Source organism: Zootoca vivipara, chromosome 4 (genome assembly GCF_963506605.1).
Source record: "Zootoca vivipara chromosome 4, rZooViv1.1, whole genome shotgun sequence".
NCBI lineage: Eukaryota > Metazoa > Chordata > Lepidosauria > Squamata > Lacertidae > Zootoca > Zootoca vivipara.
In genome coordinates this window covers 66,411,040-66,429,467 of record NC_083279.1, presented here as the reverse complement: position 1 = coordinate 66,429,467, position 18,428 = coordinate 66,411,040, and the positions used below count along the sequence as shown (strand labels likewise).

The following is an 18,428-nucleotide window of genomic DNA, read 5'->3' as shown; positions in this document are numbered from 1 at the left end:
AATGTTTAGGTGGAATCTTCTTTCTTGTAGTTTGAATCCATTGCTCCATGTCCGCTTCTCTGGAGCAGCAGAAAACAACTTTCCTCCCTCCTCTATATGACATCCTTTTATATATTTGAACATGGCTATCATATCACCCCTTAACCTTCTCTTCTCCAGGCTAAACATACCCAGCTCCCTAAGCCGTTCCTCATAAGGCATCGTTTCCAGGCCTTTGACCATTTTGGTTGCCTTCTTCTGGACACGTTCCAGCTTGTCAGTATCCTTCTTGAACTGTGGTGCCCAGAACTGGACACAGTATTCCAGGTGAGGTCTGACCAGAGCGGAATACAGTGGTACTATTACTTCCCTTGATCTAGATGCTATACTCCTATTGATGCAGCCCAGAATTGCATTGGCTTTTTTAGCTGCTGCATCACACTGTTGACTCATGTCAAGTTTGTGGTCTACCGAGACTCCTAGATCCTTTTCACATGTACTGCTTTCAAGCCAGGTGTCTCCCATCCTGTATTTGTGCCTTTCATTTTTTTTTTTGTTGCCCAAGTGTAGTACTTTGGCCCAGTTGTCTAATCTGTTAAGGAGGTCATTTTGAAGTGTTATCCTGTTCTCTGGGGCAGGGGTTCCCAACAAAATTTTCTCGAGGACCCCTCATCGAGCCGCTATTGTGACAAGGACCCCCATTTCCAAGTAACCAATTTCCAAGTAATCAGAGTTATATTTTCTAATTTTTCCAGTAAGCTTAACACTGATCTTGGAAGGGTTAGGTTCAAGGGACGCCGACGATTTAGGTTCAATGGACACTGACAAGATCGGTTCGAGAGTCACTGACTTACTTGCTTGAACATCAAATGCATTATCTTCCTCTTCATCTGTAGGCCTTTGTTGTTTTAACGAACCACTTTTTAACCAACGGTCCATTTTTAACTACGCGAACTGCAGCTTCCGCGAAAAACAACGCTTTGTTTACAAACACTACTGTTTTGCAAAAAGGCAGCGCGCGCCAGGGAGGCGGGAGGGGAATGGAGAAGACAAGGTACCTGCGCAGTAGCGCACAAATGAAGCTGACACGCGCAAAGCATCTTGGGGAGGTGAGCATTATAGCAGAACTACTGCCTCTATCTAATTCTAGTTTTGCGCTAGACTCTGCTCATGCAGGAAGTGGCCAAAACAAAAAATCTGTTATTGTATGAAATATATTTAATATATTTTTTATTCTAATAGCATCTTGCGGACCCCTCTGGCATAGCTCGCGGACCCCTGGGGGGTATTAGCCACCCCTCCCAATTTGGTGTCATCTGCAAACTTGCTCAGGATGCCCAGATGTTGAATAAGATTGGGCCCAAGACAGAACCCTGTGGCACCCCACTAGTCACTATTCTGCAGGATGAGGAGGAGCCATTGATGAACACCCTTTGGGTTCGGTCAGTCAGGCAGTTACAAATCCACTGAATGGTAGCATTGTCTAGCCCACATTTTACCAGCTTCTTTACAAGAATATCATGGGGCACCTTGTCAAAGGCCTTGCTGAAATCAAGATAGGCTACATCCACAGCGTTCCCTTCATCTACCAGGCTTGTAATTCTGTCAAAAAATGAGATCAGATTAGTCTGACATGACTTATTTTTCAGAAACCCATGCTGACTTTTAGTGATCACAGTGTTTCTTTCTAGGTGCTCACAGACCGTTTGCTTTATGATCTGCTCTAGAATCTTTCCTGGTATTGATGTCAGGCTGACTGGGTGGTAATTGTTTGGGTCCTCTCTTTCCCCCTTTTTGAAAATAGGGACAATATTTGCCCTCCTCCAGTCTGCTGGGACTTCGCCTGTTCTCCAGGAATTTTCAAAGATTATTGCCAGTGGTTTTGAAATCACCTCTGCCAGTTTTTGATGACTTTCAATTTATACTCAATGTGTGTCTTTTCTCAGTGTGTGTTTATGTGTAGGTACGTACACGCACATACACAAACACCGCTAGAGCATGCCAATGGCACATCTAGTCGAGAGTCTTGTTCACATGGTGGCCAAAATACAGAAGCTCAGCACATCAGCCCTCTCCCTGTTTGTGATTCCCAGCCACTGGCATTCAGAGGCATACTACATCTAAGAGAGCATCAGTATGTTCGTCATTAACATTCTGAATGCATCAGAATGTGCCCAGCATGATAGGGAAGTATTTGCTGCAACTCCTGTTCTTGGTGCATCTGTACTGATTCATGCACACCTACCCTGCAACTTCAAAATTACATACGGTAATTTCAATGCTTGGCACAAGAGCATAGTGAATCAGGTGCAGCATCCAAGAGGACCTCATCCCAAGAATCATTTTTCTTGAAATAAAAAAAATATATTAGGTTAAGATTACTAACGTCCAATATAGGTCCGTATAGTTAAAGCTATGGTTTTCCCAGTAGTGATGTATGGAAGTGAGAGCTGGACCATAAAGAAGGCTGATCGCCGAAGAATTGATGCTTTTGAATTATGGTGCTGGAGGAGACTCTTGAGAGTCCCATGGACTGCAAGAAGATCAAACCTATCCATTCTTAAGAAAATCAGCCCTGAGTGCTCACTGGAAGGACGGATCCTGAAGCTGAGGCTCCAATACTTTGGCCACCTCATGAGAAGAGAAGACTCCCTGGAAAAGACCCTGATGTTGGGAAAGATGGATGGCACAAGGAGAAGGGGACGAGATGGCTGGACAGTGTTCTTGAAGCTACAAACATGAGTTTGACCAAACTGCGGGAGGCAGTGGAAGACAGGAGTGCCTGGCGTGCTCTGGTCCATGGGGTCACGAAGACTTGGACATGACTAAACAACAACTAACATCCAAATCTGCATCTGTTATTACAGGAGGAAAGCACTCAAACTAATCCCCAGGGATTAAATGTTTCAAGTTGTATAAATACACATCAATTAACTTCAATCTGTAACACATGGCAAGTTGAGCAAACTGCAAATTATCTTCCTTTATTATGCAAGGTGATTTGTATCATGAATACGTTGAAATGAAAAGCTTTAATCCGTGTTTTTTTGGGGGGAACAAACCCCCCAAAATGCCCACTATTTACATTGATACAAGTTAACATATTATGTTTAGTGAGGTTATTTTTTCCAAACAAACAAACAAACAAACGAACAGAAATAACTTTTAAAGCAACAACAAATGTTTCAGGGGGTTTCCCCCCAACTACATAATATTCACAAGGACCCATTTGGCTGAACCATGTCCACACATTCGCGTGGAGTGTTCCGCTGAAATGAAGAGAAGCTACACAGCAGCAGTGCAAGTAGGGCTGGATGCAACATCACCAAAATATCGTAGGCAAAGAACAAACCATACTTAGGATGACACCATTCATATCCTTTCCTCTGCAAGCTCTGCTGTAATATTTTCAATGAAGACTGTGTCCTGTGTGGCTTGTTTGCTGTCTGTTTATATTTTTGGCCATACATTATCAAGTGCTAAGACCTTTCCCAATTTCTTCATGGAACAAAGAAAGTTCAGCTTAATTTTGTGGAGTTAACTATTCACAGGGACCAATGCTCTTAAGTCTGTCTTACTTCAGAACCTTTTCTAGGATGTTGCCAATGTCATCCTGGTTATCTATTTGAAGATGCTGAAACAGAATGCAGCAAAGAGAGAGGCATTATTATTATAACATTAGTAGGCTCCATGGAAAGTTAATCAGAATAAGCAGTCAGTCAGCTCCTTAGGCCCAAACTACACATCACAGGCAACTGTAAGTAATGGAAAAGACCAACTGGAAGGTGCATGGGAGGAAAAGCTATTGGGGGGGGGGGAGAGATGATTTGGAGGGAGTAAATGGTAGTTGGGGAAAGGGCCTCTCCTTGGTCATCCCTCCAGTGATAAGTAATCTTTGTTTCTTCCCTGGCAGGGCTGTTGGGCTACAATCAATGACCATTTCACATGGGGGTGTCGATTCCCCGCCCCCATGAACTTGTGTTTTAGTGTAACTTGTGGTTTGGGTCTTAGCATCACATATTTATAAAATTTCTGTAAATATAACCACATAATCTCATTTCCAACGATATTATCTTCTCATGAAGATAAAATGATTATAAACAAGACAAATGGGCAAAGAGAAGGAAGAAAAAAAACATGTAATCATTTTTAGATTCCTTGTTATAATGAATGAAAGGTGGGGGAACTTTGTTTTTTTAACACCTCTAATTTGGTCCCCAACAATGCGTTGAACTGGCAAGGTAGCAAGCATGACTGCTTTTCAAAGATAAAGATATAGATTCAAGTTGAATCTTGTGACTGGCGCACACCACTTAATGGATGAAGTGGTGGTTCTGCCATTAAATCTTCTACTACTACAAGTGACCTACAGCATTTCTCTGTCCATATTGTGGCCATGTTAGAACTATTAGAATGCATCCTATTTTCTCAAATGTAGCGAAACCAGTTAATCACATCAAGCACTGGAATAAACTGTCGGCACTTACTGGATGGATGCTCATTAGAAATTGTGCTACTTTCTCCTGCAGATGCTTAATTCGTTCTTCTGCCACTTTTATTTGCGTCCTGCACAGACTAATCTTTTTTTCGGCGGCACATTTGGCTAGAAGCCCATGCTGCTTTATAGACTGGAGTTTTTCTGAAAGATGATCTTCATATTGCGAAATATACTGTAACAAATATTGATAGCCTTGAAATTTTAGAGCGGACTTTAAAAGCAATTTCCCCTCTTACACTCTAATATACAATTTGTTCGCCCAACTAATCAAAAAAAAAAAAAGCCCCAAGATATATCCATGTGGTAAATGTATCGTCCACCCCAGGTCTCAGAATGTTGCCCAGGGTGGCGAGACAGGCATTCATTTGTCAATAGCTCTGCCATCCCCTCGGGATGAGAGCTCTGCTCTTGAAATTATGCTTAGTGGTGGCTGAGCGGCACTTTATACAAGCATAGAGGTATCTTATCTATTGTCTTTACAGAAAGCACATGGCCAAAGATGGAGGATGGTGCTGAATAAGCTTGGGGGGAAAGAGGAAAGGGGGCAATTCCAAAAGGATTGCAAGAGATCTTTTTCTGTTTACCCCACAGGTAATCATTTTGTGTAGATCAGGCATCCCCAAACTTCGGCCCTTCAGATGTTTTGGACTACAATTCCCATCTTCCCCGACCACTGGTCCTGTTAGCTAGGGATCATGGGAGTTGTAGGCCAAAACATCTGGAGGGCCGCAGTTTGGGGTTGCCTGGTGTAGATGGCTGCCAGTAGGGTAGTTGTACTGTGGACTGGTAGCTTCAATTCCACCGTCTCCATGCATCTATTCCAGGGAACAGATAGATAAGTGCACCCCTCAGCCACCGAGATCCAAATTGGTGGTGAAACTGGAATTAACCACAGGATAGGAGACCATACCATATGATATCAACATTGCCTAACTAACACACCTGTTAAGAGCATAACCCTCAACAGCTACCACTTCCTGGCAATTTAGAACTTGAGTGAACAAGGAAAAACCCTTAACACAAATTAAACTGCAAGGGTTTTTGTTTGTTTGTTAATTGTATGCAACAGAGACTGTTCTTTGTAGACACTCATTGAAGATGCCAGCCTCTCACGAGTGACATGTCTCTTCATAAATCTCACATGCCTATGACTGATCCAATAGAAAACCATTTCAGAGAATATGAATTGGTCATATTAAATAGCTTTTACCTGATTCAGGTCCACAGGCACAGTGTTATTCCGCTCAGAATCCCAGTGCAGCTATTGGTATAAAGGAAACAAAATGCCTAGTCTTAGAAAACATACATATATGGTGGGGCTGCAAAGAAATTAAAAGATTCTGGGAGGAAATTTATGAAGAATTTTTTTAAAAATGACAAGATACTCATTTTAAAAAGAACCAGAGATCTCCCTTTTGGGTATGATGGGAGAAGAAATTAAAGCAAAAGATAGATGTGCGGTAATACATGCTACCGCAGCTCCAGAATTCTAATTGCTAAAAACTGGAAAAGTAACACAATTCCAAGTAAAGAAGATTGGCTATCCAAATTAATCACATATAAAAATTTGGCAACAAAAGAAGGGCTATCAAAATTTTTAGAAAAAAGCAGGGTGGAAAAAGAATGAGAATCAGTTAATCAATATTTAAGAAAAAGGATTGAAAAAGCGGATCTTATAGCAGATTAATGAAGGGTGCAAAAAAAGGGGAAAAATAGAAACAATATAGAATAAAGGACGCATGAAACAAAGGAAACAAATTCAGCTTATGAGAAAGGCTGGAAGTCACGGGGGATAGGGGGGGAGAAGAAAAATCAGATTTTACTATTATGTTAATTTTTGTTTATTCTACAGTATATAATTTATATTATGTCTGATTTGAACATGGTTTGGAATATGATTTGAATATGATTTTGTTATGTATTTTGTTATGATTTATTATGATTTGTTATGATCTTGTTTTGTTATGTTTTTAATGATTTTTTTTCCTTGTGGTATGTATGTTTTATATTTTAAATAATAAATAAAGTTTATATATTATATATATTATATATATATCATATATATATAAGAAAACGGCAAGAAGTGTGAAAATCTTGTACGGTAAGATGCAAAGCAGTAGCGCAGAACCTGTTTCCCACAGCAGAATTTCATCCAGCTTGAGACACCCAGTGCTCCTTTCGCACACTGCCCCATCAGGAAATGATTGACTGGGACAGCAGCACTGCATGGAAAGTGGGTGGGTGCAGGAGCCCAACAGTGTTGGCTTGCCCCCATTTGGCTCCTTCCTTGGCTTCCTCATCTTCTTATCAACATCATCTCCTCTTTTCCAAGTCGGAATGAAGAAACAGAAGTTCCAAACGCGGAAGAAAATGCTAATTTGGAGCAAGTGTCCTGAAGCTAGACAAATGAGACAGCAACTCCAACATTATTGTCCCCAAACAACATACCCGGAACAACTTGCGCCTCATACCTGAAATCTGAGTGGTTAAGCGCCGTTCTCTTTAGACTAACTACAAATAGTTCAGCACATTCCCACAATTTTCATTTAATTCAAATGTCCACTCACCTTGAACATAGATAAAATGTCTTCAGGGGTCATAGAAGAAAGATGTTCTCTTGAAAGATTGCATTTGGGTAAAAAATAAAGCAGGATCTCTCTGGAAAAGACAACAATTGCAACATACCAAAACAGATCCTTCCATCATAGGTTGAAAATGCTGACTCCAATGTGTGGGGAATTTCCTCCCATACTGTTTTCTCACCAAGCGTAGCAGAAGCCGCCATTTGCTTCCCAAACGAGAGGTTTGGATGGAAAATGATGCATGGAAAAGGAGCTAAACTGCAATTGTTCCATGATCTTGAAGTGGACTACCCACCATAGCTGCCAAGTTTTCCCTTTTCTCACGATGAAGCCTATTCAGCATAAGGGAATTTCCCTTAAAAAAGGGGATAACTTGGCAGCTATGCTACCCACCCACCCCTCCACAATAGCTGTTTTTGTTAAGAAAGAGGACCTAACCACATTTTTGAGGGTATTTAATATAATGTGTTCTCGAAGCTACGAACATGAGTTTGACCAAACTGCGGGAGGCAGTGCAAGACAGGAGTGCCTGGCGTGCTCTGGTCCATGGGGTCACGAAGAGTCGGACACGACTAAACGACTAAACAACAACAACAATATAATGTGTAATTTGGCCTTGAGTGCAAATGCACACTTGCAAAAATTGGGTTCAGTGTTTATGTAGCCAGAATGCTAGATTATTATCAACTGAGTATTTTTTAAAAAAATAAGTATATTGATGGAATTAATTACTTGTCTGCAAAAAAATAATGCTGAAAGCCTTAACAGAGTTATTAAAAATATTTTTAAGAATCCATACAAGCTGTAGTTCTTGTTGACTATATAATCTATGCCTTAAACTGGTCCCTGGAGGACCATTTCAATGTCAATTCCACACAGTGGTGTATATTCATTAAGTATTTCACAGTCCAATAGGCCCATCACTCACTTACCATCTTGATTCATATTTAGCATGAAATTAGGCCTCAAAAAGGTCCTTGTTCAGATACAAGGACATCACATTTGGCTGCAAGACTGTACCTTTAGGAATACTTACTTGATGCGAGCTGTCAATGTTTCTACCATTTTGTTTTCAGAAATGCTCTGGGGATCTCCACATGTGTGCGAAACTGCATCATTAGACTCCTGCTCAGCAACAAGAGCTTGCTCTTTGCTGTCGTCTTCTGAAGTCTCCATGGAGCCACTGAACAGACATACCACAAAGATCAGTTCAAGGACCATACCCCTCCTCCCAAACAGGGAAGGAACCATAGCTGTGGGGTAGAACACAGGCTTTGCATACTCAATTCCTGGCATGCTATCTCAGTTAAATAGGATCAGATAGTTTTGGTTGAGAATGTGGAGAGATGCTGCCCTTCAGAGTAGACAATACTGAGCTAGACGTATGAATCTAGCCAACAGGAATGTTGTCTGCCTTATTTCAAGACTGGCTGGGGCAACCCAGCCAGATGGGCAGCGTCTAAATGATAAAATATAATAATAATAATAATAATAATAATAATAATAATAATAATAATAATAATAATAATAATTTTATCATTTAGACCCTGCCCATCTGGCTGTGAGAGATTTTACTTTCTTGGGCTCCTTGATCACTGCAGATGGTGACAGCAGTCACGAAATTAAAAGACGCCTGCTTCTTGGGAGAAAAGCAATGACAAACCTAGACAGCATCTTAAAAAGCAGAGACATCACCTTGCCTGCAAAGGTCCGTATAGTTAAAGCGATGGTTTTCCCAGTAGTGAGGTATGGAAGTGAGAGCTGGACCATAAAGAAGGCTGATCGCCGAAGAATTGATGCTTTTGAATTATGGTGCTGGAGGAGACTCTTGAGAGTCCCATGGACTGCAAGAAGATCAAACCTATCCATTCTGAAGGAAATCAGCCCTGAGTGCTCCCTGGAAGGACAGATCCTGAAGCTGAGGCTCCAATACTTTGGCCACCTCATGAGAAGAGAAGACTCCCTGGAAAAGACCCTGATGTTGGGAAAGATTGAGGGCACAAGGAGAAGGGGACGACAGAGGACGAGATGGTTGGACAGTGTTCTCAAAGCTACGAACATGAGTTTGACCAAACTGCGGGAGGCAGTGGAAGACAGGAGTGCCTGGCGTGCGCTGCTCCATGGGGTCACGAAGAGTCAGACACGACTAAACAACAACATTATTATTAGTCAAACTATTGGTCTGTCTACCATTGGTAGTATCTCTCCCAGATTTCTGGCAGGAGTCTTCCCCAACCCAAAGACAATAGGATTGAAACTGGGAACTTCTGAGCTCTCTGGCACCCACTGTGTTCCAGCTCCAACCCCACCCTATTCGCAGTGTTTAAGGTGGAATCTACACGCATATAAAAACTGTTCTAAAAATGCTTTTTTATTTTTTAAAAGAAACATTTTTAAAAAACACATTGAATTTTCCATAAGGCTCACCATCGCCATCTAGTGTCACGTTGCACATTGCACTTAAAACACACTTAAAATGTTTTATTTGCAGCTGTATAGCTGATTCCTAAGTCTCTTTCTACTGCAGGGCTTAAGCTATCCTGGCTCTTTTCATGTCTACCCAGATTTACATTATTTCTCTTCCCTATTGTGATGTATACACTGTAAATAAATTAGAACTCAAAACCTTATCCAGTGAGGATCCTGGTACTCACCTTTCCAAGTCCACTGGTGGCAAATGTTTTTTCTCAAAATCAAAACAACTATTTGGGCTGAATGCACTGCCTCCCTTTTCATTGCACTCTTCCTGTTTTTCCTCTAAGTGAATTAAAAATATCAGAAGAAATAGCACGCAAGTTAGATTTAACTGAGTGTGAGCAGGTCTGGATGCGGGAGCCCCATGCAAGCTGCAGTGAGGTTCCTGAAATGTGCTTGGCTAAATGTTAATGGGGCTGGAGTTCATTCAAGCATGAGTTGGTTCATGAGTTGGGTTTCCAGTAATTTCAAATCCGGCTAGAAATGAACATGTAGGTCAAGTCTGACAAACATGATTGGATTTTTCTAGAAGTCATGTAATACAATTTTTCAGTCCTTGCAAGCACATTCTGAACAACTGACTGTTAACGAGAAGGGCACATTGGTGCAACACTGGTGTAGTGCAGAAGTCTCTAGGTGACTGTGCAGACACTAAACCAGTGACATTTTCAGGCTGTGTCAAAGATCTTTTCACAATGCCTGGCACCACAAATACAAATACCTCTTCTGACCTTGGCCACATACCAATGGCAGCAACCATCTGTGGTTATGAGTCCTCAAGCACAGCACTGTCTTTAATTCACCTTTAAAGCATTATGTAAGTGGAGATACTGGCTATGACATATTTTAGAAACATGAAATTAGATATTCCACTGACACAAATATGACTGATTTTACCTTTGTGCATGAAAACAACGTCTTCATCTTCTGGCATAACTTCGGTGTCACTGTCAGATATTATAATCTGCAATGTAACATTTTGATTATGAAGAGGTCTTTTCTCAAAATATTTAGAAATACATTGATCGTTGGCATTGGGAACCCCATTGGAATGTTAATTGCAACGGTAGCTAGCCTTGTAGTAATCTCTGTATCCTTTTAACCTGTACCTTACTGATTCTGCTGTAGAACTTCATTTGCATCTGACTATAAGAACATAGGAAGAGGCTGCTGGATCAGGCCATCACAATAATTACAAGAAAAGATATTATTCTGCACATTTCCACCTGCTTAAAATAATTCTTGTTGTGGTGTTCAGTACATTGTTCCTAGCTAACTTCCATATGTCTGCACCCCACCCAGTAACTTTCATGATCTTTTCCTGGGACGCAATATCAGTTGCTAAAGTAACTGCAGTTTGACCAGGAGCAAAGCTTACTCCCCAAGACTGTGAGGGAAGGCAGTTCCTGTTTCTCGAAGTTCGAACATATTTTTTTGCAAGTGTTGTTTATTTATTCTTTGACCTTCAAAGCCATAAGTAAATATGTTGAAGAGTGATTACCCTTGGGCTTTGCCTCTTGACATTTCCTCCTAATTTGATACTATTGGCATCCGACTGTCTCAAGAGACAATGGAGTGCACCTCCGGGGTGAAGTCCAACTGCTGCGTTGGCAGTGTGTATGGAGGTCCTGAGCTGCCCAAATGACAAGACACGCCCCCCCCCCCAGCCTCGCTGATGTAGTCCAAAGGAAAGCAGAGCATATGCTTGGCACCAGCTTGGCTGCAGGAGTTGTTGGAAGGAAACATACAAGGCGCCATCCAACCATCTTAGGGACTCCAGACTTGACTAGGGTGAACCCCTTAGCCTTTTCTTCTCCCAAATATATCCTGCAAGGCAGCAGAGGTTTAGGATCAGAGTTCTCCTACCTTCCTAGGTTGATGAACCCCATCTTCTCCTTATTTCCCTCTGCAGCATGTGGAGAAACCACTTACTTGACCATTCGACCCACCATGGGTCTTGTCCACTCAATCCACTGGAGCCTGTCTTTGTATGCAGAGGAAGTCCCTAATTCAATGGGGGCTTGAGACCCATCGGCTGCACTTGCTGGGTTTAGCCAACCAATCAAAGCCTTTTCCTGGGGTGTGGCCTCTGTCACATGATAACAGCTTCTGGGAGCCACAGAGGAGAGCTGAGTGCAGGGTGGGGACCAAAGGTGGACAAACTACCCCAGAGGGAGCACAACGTGTCCCTCCCCTAACACCCCTATACATACACACCTAATTCGATATGGATTGATTAATACTTATTCTTGTAGGGAGAACTCTTCACTTAAATATCGAATAATATTTCCTGAGTCACATCGTGTACAAAAGTCATCAAAAGATTTTCCATCATATCTACATTTCAAGTTCTCTCTTTGGGGAGCCCAGCAAAATTGGTTTCAATCTTTTGTTACTGCCCTTTATAGAGCCCTCAATGGCATAAATAATCTTAAGTAATTCTAAGATGTTTGTTTTGCATTGTTTTCCAGAAGCCATTGCCTTAACTTTCTGATGTTTCTCATTATGCTACTTGCCAGCACCGCAGCCTCCCAAAGTAATTGTAAACATAAGACTTGACATATGTTAAGTGTAATCTCACTTATTGGCATTCTTTTTGTTTTGGGTCGACCACCTGCTATTTACAATAAGTGGCAGGAACATAATTAATTCAGGATAGCGAACTCTTTTAAATGTGTGCTAATTATACCTGCATAATACAGTTTGTCGACTGCTTTTTTGTCAGAGGAAATAGTACGTATTTCTAGACAAACCAAACAGCTGAGCAGATGAGCCACAAGTAATTAAAGGAGAGGCTTAGAGTGCTCAAAGCAGCCAGCCGAGTATTAGGGACTTTAAAGTAATTCAGTCGCCATCTATGCTACGTTTTCTGCAATGAAAATTGCTTTTTGGTGCCAGTATCAGAAAAACAGGCAAGGGCATTTTTTTAAAAATAGGAAATGTTTCACTTGCCACCTGTTCAATAGATATGTTTTAGAAGCAGCCATCACCTAAGAGATGTAGGTAATGTGGATTTCAAAGTAAGCCTGTCTCAAGCTACATGTTACCAAGTTGTTTGTTTAAACCTAGATATGCCCCAATCAAGAGCAAAAGTTCCCCCTGCTCCCTCCAACACTTTTCTCTCAGGCCAGCTCAGCTTTTGATATTGGAACCAGACTGTGAGAGGCAAGGCATGGCAGAAGAAGCACTGTAGACATACCTATCTATCCTCTTTATACATGACTGAAGCAGATCTGGTTTTGAAAGCATGCAACTTCCTCCACTTGTAGCCTAAACCTCAGATTCCAGTCTGATTTACACAAGGACGTAATAAATGGGCTCTTACACAAATGATTTCTCGCTTGCTATCTGCTTCAGTTTTGCTGAACTCAAGCTTTTCATTACATGGCTTTTCATCTTGTATTTCAATAGGTGACACCTGCATTAGAATGAGAACAATTAGGGCAATTAATTATAGCTCAACAACCACGACACAAGTGTTTGCAACATAAATATAAGAAACTGCCTTTCCCAAGATTACTAATTTAAACAGTGCTGGAGCGCCATGTTTAAGAATGACTGTGACGGAGTCTATTGCCATGGTAGCTAGGTGGCTGAAACTGCACACCAGTGTGCGGAATGTGACCTCTGACACAGAATCAAGCTGCGTGCCCATGAATGTAATGATGATAAGCAATACTAATAATAACGTTTCACAAATATCTAGAAAATAGTCTGAATGCACTAGTAAAAAGAATAAAGAGCTGTTTCACACATGCAGAATCTACAGCTGATTGATGTACACCTGATGACAGGAAGCTGAATGTGTGAACTGATGCCACTGAAAAGCATGGCACATGAAGGATGGGAGAGGACTCGTTGCACTGTTTGACACACCATGGCCATTCACACACACAACTGACCACCGGATGGTCACAGTAATCTAGACATGAATGTGTGTATGTGTCAACTAGCCCAATGCCTTGATCAGAATACCAAACAACCCCCTCCTAATGCCCTGCCTCCTCTTTTCTCTGAAGCGGCAAACCTGTTCTCTAATCTTTTCTACAGATTATTCTGTTCTGTTCTTTATGTGACTCTTGACTGCATTTAAAGAAAACAACAACAGCCAAATTTTACCCCATGTGGGTGTGCCTGTTCATTTAAATGACATATTAATGGGGGAAATGTATCATTCAAGGTAGAATAATAATTATGAAGGACATTGAATATTGTGAGGCCTATTGATTGTTTTCAACACATGCTGCCATATTCCTGTACCTCTGATATATCGTGATCCTTGCTCTCTTTCTCTGTTGAAAGGGACATTCTGTCATATGCCTGTACGTCTGATATATCGTGATCCTTGCTCTCTTCCTCCGCTGAAAGGGACATGCTGCCATATTCCTGTACCTCTGATATATCGTGATCCTTGCTCTCTTCCTCCGCTGAAAGGGACATGCTGCCATATGCCTGTACCTCTGCCATATCGTGATCCTTCCTCTCTTCCTCCGCTGAAAGGGAACATTTTTCTTCCTGACAAGGATGCTGTCTCCTTTGAGGCGAAGTCATTTGCTTTGCAGGTGGCTCCTTTTGATGGCTCGAGTGCTGTGTGCGTCTTTTATTTGTACTACTCTTAATCAAACGTCTGCAGGCTGGATGTGGATCTTTATGAAAAGCTTTTCTCTCGCACAGCATCTTCTGGGCATTTGAAAGAGAAACTGGCATCACTTTTTCAAGCTTGGATAGAATTGTTCCATTGGTTAGATGCATGAGAGAACAGAAACTATTATTTGACTGAGGACAAATATAAAGACTACTGATGTTACTGATCCTAAAGATCAGATTATTTGCCAAATTATTTTACTGAGTCGCCTTTAATAGCAGTTCATATTGGGTGAGTACCTGTTGTTTTACAAGGCTGGAAGAACAGAACATGAACCTTAAGAGTCTAGATATACAGTGATGGAGTGAAGAATATATGAGCATACATATACACACATTACTGTCTTTTTTCTCCCTCCTTTTTCCCTTCCATCTCTCCCCTAAAGGCTGCATAACACACCAGAAACCAGGAAATAGAAGTATTAACAAGTGGGGCCCTACAACAAATTGTTGCAGTGCATCCCTGGTGTTACCTAAGCCCATGACTGAAAGGGTTCAATGCATAAATATAAGCATCAAAGGCAGGAGTCTTTGCTCTTACTTGGGTCTTGTTTCATGTCCATTTCTTTCTTTCTTTACTTTTCAAACATTTGTACAACCAATCTGCATGGAAGTCAATGGACCATGAAACTTGACCCAGGAGGAGATTTGAGGGGACAATTTGGGTAAATTGACCTTTCCGCAGTCTGAGAGGTATGTCAATTTTTGAATAATAATAATAATTTATTATTTGTACCTCGCCCATCCAGCTGGGTTTCCCCAGCCACTCTGGGCGGCTTCCAACAAAGATTAAAATACATTAAAATGTCACACATAAAAAACTTCCCTAAACATGGGTATCCAAACAGCTGGCCTACATTATTAACAACCAACTGCACTGCAAGGCTGTTGTAAGTTACTCATTCACAGCACAGGTCTTCAACCTTCCCTAGAGCTACACTGGAGGTTTGCTGTAAAATCTTGCTGAGAACTTCCCTCTTGTGGGAGTTGTATTCCAACAGCATCTGGAGGGTCTGAGTCGACATCTGCTAGCAAAGGCCTTTGACTGCCAGGTGAGCAGGGTTCCTCGAGCCCTGGGCCTCTTGATGGGCCCAATGCCATCTCCAATATTGTGGGGATGCGCCCAGGCAGCCAGAGTTGCAACTTATGGGGAGATGACACACATTCAGGAGGCTGCCCTACCACAAACATGCCACCAATGCATGGAGACTATCCTGCCCTATGTGATTATAGTCGAGTGAGGCTGAATACCTGAACTGTGCTGGTGTAAATACTAGAACCCACCGCATTGGTACAGAGGTTGCTCTGTATCCTGAGGTTGATTGAGTTGTAGTCTGAAATATTTCAAGAGCACCAGTTTGGGCAAGGCTGACTCAAAGCAATTCTCATGTTCCTGCTTGCTCCAGCCCTTGCTGAAATAGCTGGACATCTTTAGGCATAGCTGTCAAGTTTTCCCTTTTCTCGTGAGGAAGCCTATTCAGCATAAGGGAATTTCCCTTTTTTTAAAAAAAGGGAGAACTTGACAGCTATGTCTTTAGGTTGGGTGTCCCTCTCCTTCTTTGTAGGTTAGGTGTAAAAGAACGTTTCTGGAATTAGAAGACTTCCGAGTACAGGAAAAAAACCCCATTGGATCTACCCTTCTAAATTCTTAATAACAACAGCATGCCAAAATAAACAGTTCACAGCCCAATCACAGCCATGTCTCTTCAGAAGGCAGTTCCACTGATCTCAATGGTACTTATTCCCAAGCATAGGTCTGCAATCCAAGTTACTCACATCCTTACGAGTTTTGCTGTCGGCTGTAGGCTGGGCAATTGTATGGGGTTCTATCAAGTGAAGTTTCTATAAGGTAAGAACAGAAGAATTTACAAGCATGCATTTTAATCTATTCATAATTCTTATAAACAGAAGCTATGATCTTATAATATAAATGCAATTGTGTTCTTTGAACAAACTTAAGACTTGGGACTGCAGAAAATACTTTTCTGGAAATAGTTCTCATAATTTTCTTTTCTTTTCAGGGGCTGAGAATACATACAGACCAGAAAGAGCTCCACAGCTGCTGCTACTATTATTATATATTATAATTATATTATATTATAATTATATTATATATTTCCAGTGTAAAAGTGGGGTGGGGGAGAGAGGAGAAAATTATTAGAAGAGTTTTTGTGCCTAGAACCCCCCCCCCCAATGTCTCTTTACATTTGACTATTAGAAATTTCAGTCTTACCCTAAGCACATTCAATAAAAAAGGGAAACCTTAAATTCCAAATATCCAATTCCACATTGAAACTTATATAACGACAGGCAACTCCCTGTTTGCATGGGGGTTGCGTTCTGACAAACTGTGTGCGTAAGCCCACAGTGCCCCAGTTCTGCCCCCTTCCAGGGCTGAAAATGGTGCACGCATCAGTGGTCACACACGTGCCGAATGTATGCAATTGCAGAGTTACTTGTATATGGATGTTTGTACAAATCTCAGGAAGCAGCTTACCTGTTCCAGATTTTCCAGCCTCCATTTACGTTGCCGAATGGCTTCTACGACAAGCTTTTGTTTGTCATGTGACTTAGTTGGGTTGAAGGTGCCCAAAGGGATGGGGGGCAAACATTCTGGTACATCACACCTAGTAAGTAATACAGTATTGACTTTTATCAATCCAATAGAAAGAAACGTCTATGCCATCTCTCTGAATGGCATAGGCAAGGATGGGCACATAGTTCAGTGGCACAGCATCTGCCTTGCATCCCGGAGTTCTCAGGTTCAACCCCTGATATCTCCAGGAAGGGCTGCTTGAAAAACAGAGAGAAACTACTGGGGGGAAAGTATGTTTGCCCCCTTGAGCTCTTTGGAGAAAAGCTGGGGTATACATTTAAGAACAGATAAATTGAATTACACTTCCAATGTTATATTTTAATGCACATTAATAAACAGAAGTGGACATGTGTCTTGGAGGTGCCTTGCAGGAAGTCATTTCCAAGATACATGCTAAAGTTGGTATGACTATAAAATACTTGCCAGCATTACACTTCTTTTCATATCATGTTATGCATTTTTGCATGTGTGTGATTTCCTACAGGAGATTGTTGGGCAAGATGGTTTTTGAAGTGTGCCTCTTACTATGAATAGTGAGAAAAGAGAGATCTCTGCTGACTAGATAATAATGTAGGTTTGAGTGAAATGGAAAAGCTTACTTATTTTCGAGAGGGTTAGGATTCTGTCTGCAGTTCCAGATGCTGTGATGCCCTCCGTGGTTTATATCGGTGTCAAATGACAGGAGTCTCCATTTGAGGCAAATATCTAGTGAACGAAATTAACAGATTTAAATAAAAATTAATTATTACAAACAGTAACAGCACAATTGATTTAATATGGCACTGTGGTCGATTGCCTGCATTTTTGCTCTTTAATTCTCAACCCCCTGACAACTTTGTTCACAAATGAGATAAAAACTATTTGAGCAAAGGTGTTTCTCTTGAAAGAAATAATGTTTCTATAATGGTCCTTTGACAAACAGGTAGCATACACAAGATCTTCAGTGTGAGTCCTAAAATAGGCCTTTCCCAAAGTCCCTCCTAGTCTTTTTGAGCCTATTCTGTTTGTGCATCTCTCCTACATTCCACCCCAAAAAGGCAATCTCTTGCAGTGAAAAATTTAAAAACAGGTGCATGTGTAGATTTATGTGTGTGCCTTCTTTTTTAAGCCCTAGAAACAAAAAGCTGGCAACTTGCCTACAGTTTTCTTTATCCCACACAGAGGCCTGCAAAGCCACTCAAGTTATATGCCGACAGCCTTTATAACAAAACATGAAGGAGACCTGTTACATTAGCTGCCCCCACAGTGTGCTTTTAACGGCAGCAAAAAGTGAAACAAAGGAGTTGTTTATAAGAGGATCCTTTCAAAGAAGAATAAAGTGAAAAACACAGCAGTGCACGGCATCTGTGAAGAGGAAAGCTCGAACGAAGGTATTTGAAGTCAAAGAACAAAGAACTCTCATTTTCACCCCGCTGAGTCCTACCTTCCCCCTGCCTCGTCTTCCTATTTGTCCAAATGTAGAAACTCACCACACTGAACAATGTCAGGGATTTCCACAGCCCGCCTTCTCTTGTACTGGATGCTCTCTGAAGGTTTTTCAGACCACTTGTTACTCAGATACCCAAAATCGTTCCAGAACAAGGCTTCTTCTTTTTGACCTCGGGAGACAAATCGTTGCAATGTTATGTTGGACCCATTGCCAGCAGTGAGACAA

At 41.4% G+C, this 18,428-nt stretch overlaps 1 protein-coding gene across 1 annotated transcript in view; it reads right to left on the bottom strand.

Annotated features, from left to right (window-relative positions):
* Window positions 1–2,965: 2,965 nt before the first annotated feature.
* Window positions 2,966–18,428, bottom strand: part of MORC1 (MORC family CW-type zinc finger 1) — a 48,260-nt gene continuing 32,797 nt past the window's right edge. The window contains exons 15-27 of the mRNA XM_060273997.1: window positions 18,244–18,372; window positions 17,374–17,479; window positions 16,676–16,805; window positions 15,955–16,020; window positions 13,795–14,214; window positions 12,860–12,952; window positions 10,432–10,498; window positions 9,714–9,816; window positions 8,096–8,356; window positions 7,045–7,135; window positions 5,688–5,738; window positions 4,467–4,649; window positions 2,966–3,613 (exon numbers count right to left, since the gene is read on the bottom strand). Coding sequence (XP_060129980.1) covers window positions 3,554–3,613; window positions 4,467–4,649; window positions 5,688–5,738; window positions 7,045–7,135; window positions 8,096–8,356; window positions 9,714–9,816; window positions 10,432–10,498; window positions 12,860–12,952; window positions 13,795–14,214; window positions 15,955–16,020; window positions 16,676–16,805; window positions 17,374–17,479; window positions 18,244–18,372 — 1,760 coding nt within the window. The 3' untranslated portion in view covers window positions 2,966–3,553. The remainder of the gene's footprint in view (window positions 3,614–4,466; window positions 4,650–5,687; window positions 5,739–7,044; window positions 7,136–8,095; window positions 8,357–9,713; window positions 9,817–10,431; window positions 10,499–12,859; window positions 12,953–13,794; window positions 14,215–15,954; window positions 16,021–16,675; window positions 16,806–17,373; window positions 17,480–18,243; window positions 18,373–18,428) is intronic.